This window comes from Excalfactoria chinensis, chromosome 4, assembly GCF_039878825.1.
Source record: "Excalfactoria chinensis isolate bCotChi1 chromosome 4, bCotChi1.hap2, whole genome shotgun sequence".
NCBI classification, from domain to species: domain Eukaryota; kingdom Metazoa; phylum Chordata; class Aves; order Galliformes; family Phasianidae; genus Excalfactoria; species Excalfactoria chinensis.
The window spans coordinates 17,317,290-17,329,895 of NC_092828.1; the positions used below are offsets into that span (position 1 = coordinate 17,317,290).

Consider the following 12,606-nt stretch of genomic DNA (forward strand, 5'->3'; position numbering starts at 1 on the left):
GGAAAGACATCTCACTGATCTAAACCCTCTGAATGCTGCCTTTATTGTACATCTAATTTAACTTAAACAAAAAAAACTTGGTATGTGTGTGTTGAAAAACTCCAAGAAGGAATTTTTCTGCTACATTTTAAATAACTATATGCTATCCAGCAGAAATGTACCCTGCTGCAGCTCTCTGTGGGTACAAGCCCAAATGCAATTTCAGACAAAAACCAGAAATTTTTATCCACGTGGCTACTAGTTTATGTCTATATTCAATCTGGGGAGCAATTTTTGTCCCATCTGCTCTGGAAAATATGTCCATTGGTAAACAGTGGGTAGGCCAGTTGGCTGCAGGGATTCTTCCAATGAAGAACAAAAGCAATTTAAGGTAAAAATAATTAGAAAGAGCAGTAAGGCATCCTACTGAGGAAGATGGACTATGGCAGTATTCAGCTCAGGGGTCTCAACTCCCGGAGCTGGATCAGGGAAAATCTGGCTGCAAAATGCTCTCTGCCTTAGCTGTCTGGTAACTATACCACAATTATCCTTCTGACAGTACATATTCCTCCAATTACACTCCTATATTACTACTTACTCATGTCCATGATCGACAAGCTCAGCCAGGGCAAATCTGTACAGTGTTCCTGAACTGTTTTGTCATCCTCTCCTCTCCTCTCCTCTCCTCTCCTCTCCTCTCCTCTCCTCTCCTCTCCTCTCCTCTCCTCTCCTCTCCTCTCCTCTCCTCTCCTCTCCTCTCCTCTCCTCTCCTCTCCTCTCCTCTCCTCTCCTCTCCTCTCCTCTCCTCTCCTCTCCTCTCCTCTCCTCTCCTCTCCTCTCCTCTCCTCTCCTCTCCTCTCCTCTCCTCTCCTCTCCTCTCCTCTCCTCTCCTCTCTTCTCCTCTCCTCTCCTCTCCTCTCCTCTCCTCTCCTCTCCTCTCCTCTCCTATTACAGAGATTTGTATAAAAATATGTATTTGAGGGGTTAATGAGAACAAGGATGTAGACTGCAATTCAATGGCTTTGCATACAGCATTGAGAACTGTCTTACACATGCTTGCACTTTCACCTGCTCATTCCACTCTTTTTAGGTGCTTGCCTTGAATTCTTATGCCAATTCTTATTTTGAACTTACTTCCACAGTAAAAGCAGTCTATCTAGTTGGGTTTTGTGCCTACTCAACAATTCCCATAAGAGGCAGCACAGTATTTAAACTTTTCATACAGTTTTCTTCTATAATCTATTCTTGTATGTAAATGGAGCAACTTTGTTTACAAATCAAGGCTCCATTTTACATTTTGACTTAACCTATTTTAGTCTAAAACAGGACAATCCCAGGTATTTCAGTATAGGATTCTTCAGGCCCCTGACACTGCCTGTGATCTATCAGACAAGACTCTATTCCATAGTTGGTTAAGATATTTATTCGGTGTGCCGTGCTTCTTTTCAGAGGTAGAAAGCATATGTCTGTACAAAGAAAGAGAATCATCATCACTGTAGACAAGACTATGAGAAACTGTGAGAAACTTAGGACTGTTCTGCTTGCCATGTTCAGTTCATTCAGTGTTTCCACCAGGTAATTTATCTTGCTGGCACATCTGGCTGTGTTTTTAACAGAGCAGCCATCAGGTTAAGGAAGCAGAAGACAAGAAGAAGGATATCTGAAAAATGTTAGCAAGGGAAATGAGGATCACTGTGAGCCAGAGCGTTCTTTGTAATGATTACTGTATCTGGTCATTTTCCAACCCTACCCTAACCAACAGAAAAGAATACAGAACCTTACAGGAGCTTTCTTATCCTCTTAGTTTATTCTTTACTTCTGAATCTTCTATTTGAAAATGTAACAAAGTATCTAATCAGTTTACTAATGCTTCCTATTAATAATTAAGAACTTAGAAAGAGGATAAATTACTTGTCGTAAAATTGTAACTAGAGGAATATAAAGAACTACCTAGAATTGGTATCCAAGAAGGGATCCCCATTCTGTCTCTGAAGTTTATGGAACTGCTCCTTAGTGATTTAGGTATCTTGCCACAAGTGAAATCTAAGTTCTGTTTGTGTTTATATCATACGGTCTCACTGAAATCAATAGGATTGAAAAGGCAACACAGAATCTTACAGTACCATACCTATGTCCTAATAATCTGTGTCTAGAATACGTCAGCTGAGAAACTCCCGTGTGAGAGTTTAATGCATTTCTTACTTACTGCCCTAGTGTTTGCAGAACCTTAAGAGAAATGTCTAAACTAAAGGTCCATGCATATTGGGGAAATGCATGTGAGCGCTGAAGAACATCTTTTAGAAGGTTTGCCTATATACAATAATTGTGTGAATTTCCAGACAGACATAATGACAGCTGAACATACAATTTATAATTAAAATACATACCAAGTACGAAGTGCGTATACTATGCTGTAAATATACTATGCTGTATATAGACTGCATCTGTCATTTAGAACGTTTTTTTCTTCAAAATTGTCTTTGACCAACAGGCTTCATTTCTTTTGTAAGCTTATGAAATCCAACCTCTGTATAATTGTATTTTAAAAGTCTTGTGTGCACATGGGTTTTTAAGAACCAGAAAATCCAGAATGATAGTGCTCAAGGCTGGGTTGCTTGATTAATAACAAAACACATGACAAAGTAACTGAAACTAATAGCACTAGAAAAATTATGGACTCTGTGCAGGTTTTACATGGCTCAAAACTGACAGTTGCTATTATGACTCAGCAATGCCATTAAAAAGTGCCAGCAAAAGATGCTATGACTTGAGATACATAATCCTCTGTAGGAAGGATTAAACCTGCATAAAGGCAAGGTCTGGTAGGAAATCACCTCAAATCAAGAGCTGAAGCAATGTGATACTCCTAAAGCTGGACTGATAATTCTTGATGTCATTGGCAGTCAAGTCTAGCTCCCAAGTTCAGCTGTGTATTAGATAAAATATATTACTTTTCATGAACAATAGTCTGCAATAAGAGATGTTTTCTGCCCTTATGAGTGAAGATGCATCTAAGCTTCCTACATTCTTCAGATTGCATCTGAGGTATTTGGGCAAAAAAAAATCTCATTACTCCACAGGGACTGATTATTGTTAAGAAATATTGAAACTTGTCAAAATGTATTGCCATTTTTTGGGGAAGTGATTAAAATAAAGCTTAAAATTGGTGAAAATGGGTCACTGACAGAAATTTCATTTTTCTTGCATTTGTAGTTTTTGTTACATTTCTCCGTTAGCAGCTATAAGTGATATATCCTGGTTCTGATTGCAAAAGAAAACCACTGGATGTTGGACCATAGCCGAGATTAAAGCTTAATTTGCAATAGTCCAATATAAAGAGCGACCACACTGAGTGAAGGACTGAATGCTATGCTTTGAAACAAGCTGAATGACTGAGAAACCCAGGGAGCAGCTACTTGAACCTGACACTTTCAACTCACAAGCAAATTTCTGCTTGCATTAGAGGCATGATGGCACTTCAAAAGAGATGAGACATTGAATTCCACAAGAAAAAAACAACTTTTAGCAACTCTGTGACAGTAGTGGCAAACCCCCTGTGCCCCTTAGGTTAGTTTGACTAAATTACAATCGTACTGAGTGCTCATAAATTGGTCAGAATGGTGGTAGAAGCATGAAAACTAGGAGGAAATGTGCATGCTAGAAAAAAAGGATGGACTGGGAAAAACAAATGCAGAACTGAAAGTTTGGTTTTTCTTTGAGCAGTCGTATCTTGATGTGTTCATTTGAGTGGGTATAGAACAGTGATGTTACCCTAATGAGTGTAATGTGTAGTTCCTCTAGACAGCGTTATCTCACTGTTACTCAGGAAAATGTAAGTCTCACCTACAGTGGCAAGTGCTTCAATCTTTTAGGAGGGCAGCATGTGGGCTCTTGTCCATTGCTAGCAAAAATGCCAAGCTAATGGTGTCATTGTGCTTTTTGTATCTGTTGTAGTTTCTATGAAAATAAATAGGAGGCAACCGACATACATTCCAGGAAAGAAAGTAGTCTTCATAATTACGAGGCAGTATTAAAACGCATGTTGTCTTATGTGGCCTTAAAGATGACAATGCATCATGTATGATCTGTTGATTTAGAGCCCCCCCCTTCTCTCGAAATAAAACCCAGTGGGAAAAGAGGGACAGGCCATGGGTGAAATATTGTAGCTACTGACTTGGCAATTTTTACTTTCCCTTGCCAAATTCCCGATGCTTTCCAGATCTACACTGGCAGATAAATACAAGCCAGTTGGGATACTAGTATCAGTTATAGCAAACTGCAGTAACTCAGTACAAAGCACAATAAAGATGTGTTAAATTATAGAGCAGTGAAACTGTACTGGAGGTGAGAAATGATGGTGAAGAGTTAGTGTTCAGGGTGTAGGACAAGGATGACGAGGAAAAAGACCACAAAAACAACAACAAAAAAGTGAAACCAAACAAAAAAACCCCAAGAAAACAGACACACCAGACCTGCCAAAACCAGAATGCTACCTTTGGTATGTGGCATTGCACTTCATAAAACAATTCTATGTTGACTGTACTGCAGTTGCTTACTTGAGAGTAAAGTAAATCACAATGAAAAAGCAGGAATGGCCCAATCCTTACCACATCGACAAAGTTAAACTAGTTGTGTCATCTAGTGGGGACGGGCTAACAGGAATACCATTCATGTTGGGATTTCTGCCAATGACTGTTATTCAAATGATATTTTTTAACAATGACCCTATATTTCTTAAGCTGCTATGCTTAAGTTCCTTGTAAGGAAACGAAGAAGAGGCAAGCACTTAAGCATGAGATTTCTTAACTGGATATGGTAAGGATGCACACAAAGCGGTTAAGAGTACTCAGAAAGATGCTGTAGAAATAATCTCTTTATATTCCCTTGTTTTTTGGCTTTGATTGGCATTCATAAGAAACAATTTTCGTACTCATATTGGAGACATAACTGGCAGGAGAAAAAAAATACAATACATAAGAGGAAGGAAAACAGATTGGAAAAAGCTGTGAAAAACAAGGAATAGATAGTGACAGATGTGGGAGTGAAGTTGACTAAGATAGGTTTAGAGTGAAGGTTGCCAGCTGTAGGAAATCATTCGTTTGCAGCTGAGGATTATGCCAGGCAAGGAAGTAAGGCTTCTTTACACACTAATTGCATCTGCAGTGTAAAAGCCTGGACTTATAGGTATTGATCTCTGGAGCTTAATGGCACATTAGTGGGTTTTTTTGTTTATTTGTTTGTTTTATTTTTCATGTGCCTCTCTAAACAGATGTTCCTACACAAACAAATGAACCTTCTCAGCAATAAAAGAGCTGTCTCTGTGTAAAGCCTTCACAGAATTTTAGTATAAACTAGCACACAAAACTATTATACTTTATATTCTTGTTCAGTTGGGTATGTGGGCCAATATCTTGTTAACTTTCAACACAAAGAGAAAAGAAAATGTGATTACTGTTGCCATCAACTTTGCATATGTTTGTGAGTGAAGAACTGATAAAAAATTTGATGTAAACTGAAACTATTCAAGGCACTGGTAGACTGCTGGGCACGTGATTTCCTCACCTCTCCATGAACTGAGGAGAGAATTGTCCGTAGGGTTTCAATTTAGCAGTTGGTTAAGGAACTTTCATCTCTGAACTTCTATTAATGCTTTCCTTTACACTTCATTTTATTCAGAAAAGCTTTCAGAGAAGTCAAAAGAGATTGCAGAGAGATGAGAGCCCTTCCTAGAGCATGTGAAGTTCCGCATGTATGTGAGCAAGAACAGATTGCCCAGGGGGGGTTGTGGAGTCTCCTTCTCTGGAGGTATTCAAGTCCCGCTTGGACGCCTACCTGTGAGACCTGCCTGGTGTAGGGAACCTGCTTTGGCAGGGGGGTTGGACTCAATGATCTCTAGAAGTCCCTTCCGACCCCTAAAATTCTGTGGTTCTGTGAGTTCAGATGTGTTTTTATACCTGTTACATCTACTGATATATATACATATATATATAGCAAGGTAGTTGATTACAATTATCTTCACTTCCTCGCTTTGGCTTTGCTCACTTGCAAAACTCACAGTAATGAAAACATTGCCCTGATATTTTAGTATGTTATAAAATTCTGTGTTTTGGAGGGAAACATCCTCAGAGCTAGAAATGAATACTGATTATTTACTCTGGAAGTCAGTCTTCAGCTTTTCCATGTTAACTCCTAGAAATCTCTTAGATTGCTGATTAATGATTCTGGGGTTTTCTAAATTAATATTTTGACTTAGTAAATTAGGTTACTAAGCAAGAATTTGATTACATGGTGATGTACATAGGAACAGATTTTCCCAGAAGGGCTAAGTGGACTGGAGCTCCTTGCATTCACACCAGCCAGTGTGCTGCACCTGGTGCTACACAGCTGTCCTGTTTAAATGAAGGTTGTATTGGCTCCTGGTACTCAGCTTCAATTACAGAGCACACAGGGGTAAAATATTCAAGATTGCAATAAAGCTTTACTGGAATACAGGTCTACTACCTCATATCATCCCCATGAAGCACACATCAAAAAAGCTGTGTGACTGATGTTGCTTTTCATACCATCAGTATATGGTATGAAAATATAGCATCGAATATAGAAAATATACCCCAGGCACATGGCAGTAACATTTTAAACTGTCTCTCAAGCTTTAAGGGTTTGAATTCAGCTACCTCACACCAGTGAAAAGCCACTTAAATCACAGCTAAAGTTTCTTTATGAAGTTAATCTTTCTGACTGCTCTGACATGGGTTGGAAGCTGTGTCACTTCCAGCTGAGAAACAGTTCAAGAGGATTCTGCCTTGTAGCTGCTGATAGACTCACTGGCTGAATGAGAAAGCTTGATCCTTTCCAATGCAAAGGCAAACATGTTAATTAAGCCTTAAATATGATAACAAAAATGCTATTTTAAGTGATCATTGAGCCAGCACTGAAAGGCTCACAGCCAGTCCCCTGGGCCATTTGGATCACAGAATCGTAGGGGTTGAAAGGGACCTCCAGAGAGCATCGAGTCCAACCCCCCTGACAAAGCAGGTTCTCTGTGAGTACCCTTTAAACCCTTCCAACCTAAACCGCTCCACGTTCCTACGATTCTGCAAAATCCCTGGATCTGCTCATAGATTTCCTTATGCTTCCGATTTATTTCCCATTGGGTCGTATTAGATGGTTTCACTTAGTAAACAGCAGCAGGATCGCATTTCACACAGAGCTCTGTGTGAGCACAGCCCTCGGGCCAGAGGTACCCGCCAGGCCGAGGCGGTAGCATGGCCCTGCAGGGCGCTGAGCGGGTCGGCAGCCGCCACGTCCCCGCCGGTCCCATCGTGCAGGGCGGAACCCTTCAGCGAGGCGCCGCTTTCCGCCCGGCCAACGCGCGCGGTTGCCCGGTAACGTCGGCGCGTGCGGGGCGCGGCGCTGCGGAGAGAGCGGCCCGGTGTGGAGGCTCGGCGGCACCGTGATGCTGGAGGAGGACGGCGGGCTCTCCCTCACCATAGCGCGGATCGTGCAGCGGCTGAAGGGCTCCAGCCTCCACTCTCAGCTGGAGCGACAGGCCCGGGTGAGCCCCGCACCCAGGCCCGGCTCCCTCTCCCCGCCTCGCCGCTTTGTTCCCAGCGTTGTGTCCCTGCTCCGCGCGGTCCCGCGGCCTCCTGCCATCCTTCTCCGCCTGTCCGGTCACTCTGTTTGTCGTTCCTCCCTCTTGAGGCTGGAGGATTTGACAGGCAGCGTGCGGACACTGCCTTCTGCCCATCTCCTTCAGATAGTGAACGGCTTTGGGTTATAATCTGCGATTTGTGAAGCTTTGTCCCCCTTCTGTGCCCTCCTCCGAAGTGCCCTCTGGGGAAACGGGGGTTTGGCGAAAGGATGTGAAAATAAATGGAGAATGCACGCGAAAAGTTCGTTTTGTAGCCGGGAAAGTAGTTGTGTTTAGTTACTGGTCTGCATTGAGACCTCGGCTTCTTATGTGCCAGGTGATCTCTCATGAGATTAAATTTGTTTCTGTTTTCATAACCATAATAACATGGTATTGGTGCTGTAGCCATTATTGTGCTTTACTGAACTATTCGGGTTTTGATTTCATAGAATTTTGGGTTTTATGTTTCATAAACAATGTGTGAAGTTATAGAGATTCGGTTCTGGGCAGAACGCCCGTTATTTGCCTTCGTTTTGGTTAGTTTTGGAATGAAACATGGTTTTCTTCTCTGAGTGTCCCTGAGTCTTTCTCCAGCAGGAGACATCACAAAGTGGCCTGGGTTGAAAAGGACCAGAATGCTCATCTAGTTTCAATCCCCCCTGCTATGTGCAGGATTGCCAACCACCAGACCAGGCTGCCCCGAGCCACATCCAGCCTGGCCTTGAATGCCTGCAGGGATGGGGCATCCACAACCTCCTTGGGCAACCTGTTCCAGTGCGTCACCACCCTCCAAGTACCTTCTTTGTTTCTGTTCTTGTTAGAAGCACCTGCCGGTTTGGTCCTTAATACTGTCTTAAACGCGTCTGCTGTGCTCTTGTTGAGTGGCAGCTCTCTAAATTCATTCAAACAAAGAGCCTGACGTGGCATTTAGAGAGTGAAGGGATTTCAGAACAGGAATCTCTTCCAACAACTCCATTTCTGATGACAATGAAAAGCATGCTCATCTCTGCTTTTGTTCTCTTGCCCTCTGACTCCTGGAGGCCTCATTCACAGCCATGATGCCTATGTGTCTGTTCAGTCATGGAAGCTCTGTGTGTCTGGGACTTGGTGTGTGATTGTGGTATGTAGTACCTGGGAACTTTATCAGTGCCCTTATTAGGACAGTTAGAAGTCTGAGTCTCATTCCTCAGAAATACCCAGCATCTCTGAAAATATGAGTCACAACTGAACACAAGGTGAATTTTAATATCACTAGATATTTTTAAGATGTCTTGTAAATGTTATTTTAGCTGTTTTATAAATTGATCTCTTCTTTAGGGTCTAGGAAGGAGAGCTCAGAATGAACAATCTCTTTCACCTGTTAATAATTTTGAGCAAAACACAATTTCCTGGTGTTATTTGTAAGAGGTGATAGAATAGGCCTGTGGTTATGAATTGATCCCACCAGTGCTCTGTTTGACGCAGCCTGTGCGGGTGTCAGGGGCTGTGATGCACAATGTCTTTAAAATAAGTTCACCGTGGGTGCAAAATGATCTACTGTCACAGGTATCATGAGATAATCACATTTTTGTCCTGAGAAGTGAAATAGGGTAGAGTCAAGTGCTTGTTAATAAAGGCTGGAAAAAGAAATGTTTGGATAATTCTATAGGATGAGTTTTAATGTTGATAGTGTGTCTATAGCTAATGCAACGAGATTAATGCAGAAAAAAAGATGAGCATACCTTTTCACTCTATGCTCATTTAGAGGCTTTGTGGCCCTCTTCTGGACTTGCTCCAGCAGTTCTGCATCCATCCTGTAGTGCCGCCCCCAGGCTTGGTCACAGTATTCTGGATGGAGCCTTGCAAGGTCTGAGTAGAGGGGGACAATCACCTCTTTCTCCCTGCTAGCCACCCTTCTTTGGATACAGCCCAGGGTACAGTTTGTTCATGTCTTTTGGGACCCCCAACTTGGCTTTTTGTCCATTGGCACCCCCAAGGATGCTCTCAAGGAATTCTCCCAGTACAGATACCTGGAGTTGCCCTGACCCAAACACAACACCTTGCATTTGGTTTTGTACCTCATGAGGTACATGTGAGCCCACTTCTCAAGCCTGTCCAGGTCCTTCTGAATGGCATTCCTTCTTTCTGTTGTATCAACTGCACCACTGAGGCTGGTGTCATCAGCAGACTGGCTGAAGGTTCACTCAATCCTATTATCTGTGTCACTGATAAAGATATTGAAGAGCAGCAGTCCCGAGACAGACCCAGGGAACTCCATTTGTGACCTTCCTTTTCTGAAATGTTTTTAAGGGATAATGTAGGGTGACTAGAAAAAACTGAGATGTGGAAATCTTCAGGCAGGAAATTTAGTGTGAGATCAAATAGAATGATTCCGAGATCTGACACCACCTTTTAAATATGAATGTTTAACAGAATATTAAAAATGTTTGTTCTCTTCAGACCTCTAATAGAAATCTGACTCTGACTTGCCAGGTGACCAGAGGCAAATAACAAGTAAAGCTTCTTTAACATAGAAGTAAAATAAGGTATAAGCCCTAGTAGTTTCTTCCTGAAGATCTTTCCTAAAGCAGATGAGAATAAAGTGAAACAAAGGTTCTAAATTAAGCTCTGTGAAGCAAACAATACTCAGAAAACAAGGAATCCCTACTGGTGTTTTCTGCATAGACATTTGCAGATTTGTGTTTCTTGTAGGTTACTTGTGGTGGGAGTACTTGAAGGAGAGCTTGTAGCAGATCAAGACAGAGCTGACTGAATAAGCTGAAACTGGAGTGCAGGAGTTGGCCCAGACACCCCCACCTCAGTCTGATAACTCAGGTGTGTAGGGTGGAGGGGAGAGGGAACACATCTGGGGAGTAGTGAAAGGTTACAAGAGCTGTCTGTAGGTATCAGCAGGGTATGGCAAGGAGCTAAGCTGGAATACATGATCAGAATGGCTGTCCAGAGAAGAGGATACCATCAGCACTCTTGGAGGAGACTTGTAACTACTTCCAAAGGATCTAAAGGGACTATTGATCTGAGTGAGAGCTACTGACATTCACAAGACTTAGAATGGGGGAGGGAAGAGAGGAGCGTTGGGAGCGATGCCTCCTGGAGTTGGGATGCTGCCTGAGTGTGTGCTTTGAGAGGGCGTGTGTGTGAACTTATTAGATTAATTCACTTGGTGTAAAGGTTTGCAAGATTTCTGAAGGTATTATTTTATGACATTTTTTCCCTAACATTTAAAAAAGAGAAATTGAGAATGATTCCTACTTAACAGAAGATCGTATTAAGAAAGAAAATGTTTCTGTGAATGCAGTATTTATTTAATAAAACTTAGCAAGTAAACATAGGCTCATGAGTCATCATCACAGATAATTAATGATTCCTTTTTGTGCATTGCAATTGACAAATGACTTGCTATCCCCTTCTGATAGAGCTTGTACTTTGGTCTAATTGGTCCAGCAGCAACATTGCAGTATGATTAATTTTAAGATGTGTGCAATTATGAACACTGTGAACAGATTGTGGAGTTCGGGAACAATATGAGTGATGTGGGTTTAACTCACAGATATTATTATTATTATTATTATATTTTAGGAATATGAATTATGTTTCATTTAACTTTTGTTTTATTTGAAGCACTAATTTTATATTGAAATGAAACAATTTGAATAGTGCATTGTTGGTGTGTAATTGATGTGTCTTGTATATCTTGTGGGAGAATGCAGTGTTTGAAACTGTTTATTTCAGTATGACGCAAATAGAAGCTGTCTGTTTCAACTGTTGGATTTTTGACATGTTTAAGTTACATTGGAAAGTTCATAATACTTTCACCCTTAGTTTAACTACAATAGAAATGTGCAAGCATTGGAAGAGCGTTAGTGCATTCAGGGTTTTATACTTGCTGAAGTTGGCTTAGTTATGCTCAGAATTATCCTTCTTTTGGTTACGGAAATGTGTAGAATAAATCCAGAATCACTCCCTTAACTCTGTAGGATTTTTAGGTGTTTAGAGAGTGTTTATACTGGAATTGCTGTGATAGTAATTGAAGTGACTTTGATCAAGTCAGCTTGATCCTAATTGAATCGTTTCTGATTACGACTGCTCACTTCTTAACAGGATACGGTACCAAAGTCAAAGCTGTGCATGAGATATAAACACAAATGATTGCTAATGGTACCTGAGACACTTGTAAGAAGTTTTGGCAAAATTTTTTGTCCAAAAGTTCTGCTTTCTCTTCTGTACAGCTGAAGGACCGGAAGGTGCTGACAAATGCTGCATTGATGCTTTGTTTTGAGAAGGAATGTCCAACAGCCAGTTGCCCCTTGATTAACAAGGAGTGGACAGAGGTTGTTGATGAAGGCAGACACCCAACCCTTGGACCCTGCTGTCCTATCCATAAAAATATGCACAGTGCCATGGAAAGGACTTTCCATAGACTGGAAAGGACACCAGTAGGCATGAGCACTGTTAAAAAATAATTTGTATTGTTTGCTAAAATACGCTGTGTTTATCCCTGTCTCAGGACTCAGCCTTGGCCTGACTGAGCCCGTGAGTGGCATCATTTCTTCCCTGGTCTGGCTGCCATTCTTTATCTACCATTGCTCCTTTTCCTTTACTCTGCCTGTTATGATCTTCCTGATAGATTAGGAAGAAGAAAAAGGTAGATACTCATTCATCAATATGTGTATATTAAAATTGGAGAGTCTGTCATCCTGTTTCTGTGTACCTTGCATTTTGATCATGCAGGAAATTAATTCAATTCATCAGTATGTCTCATCACGGTGTGGGTTTCTTTTTTCCCCAGTAAGCCGTAGTCAGAGTTTTTATCAGTGTAAATCATAGTAATGCTTTCAATATAAGAAAATGTTGTCAATGTGTTTTTCATGCTACCATGAAAAAAACAAAAACCAAACCCATAGTGGACAAAAATGCAAATAATATTTAGGCAGTACATTGAATCAAGCAGTTCAAAACAAAAGCTCCTGAAATACCTTAATGTTTTTTTGCAGTATAGT

General features: G+C 41.3%; 1 protein-coding gene across 1 annotated transcript in view; it reads left to right on the plus strand.

Annotated features, from left to right (window-relative positions):
- Positions 1 to 7,286: 7,286 nt before the first annotated feature.
- Positions 7,287 to 12,606, plus strand: part of TBC1D19 (TBC1 domain family member 19) — a 43,228-nt gene continuing 37,908 nt past the window's right edge. Inside the window, exon 1 of the mRNA XM_072334604.1 lies at positions 7,287 to 7,534. Coding sequence (XP_072190705.1) covers positions 7,436 to 7,534 — 99 coding nt within the window. The 5' untranslated portion in view covers positions 7,287 to 7,435. The remainder of the gene's footprint in view (positions 7,535 to 12,606) is intronic.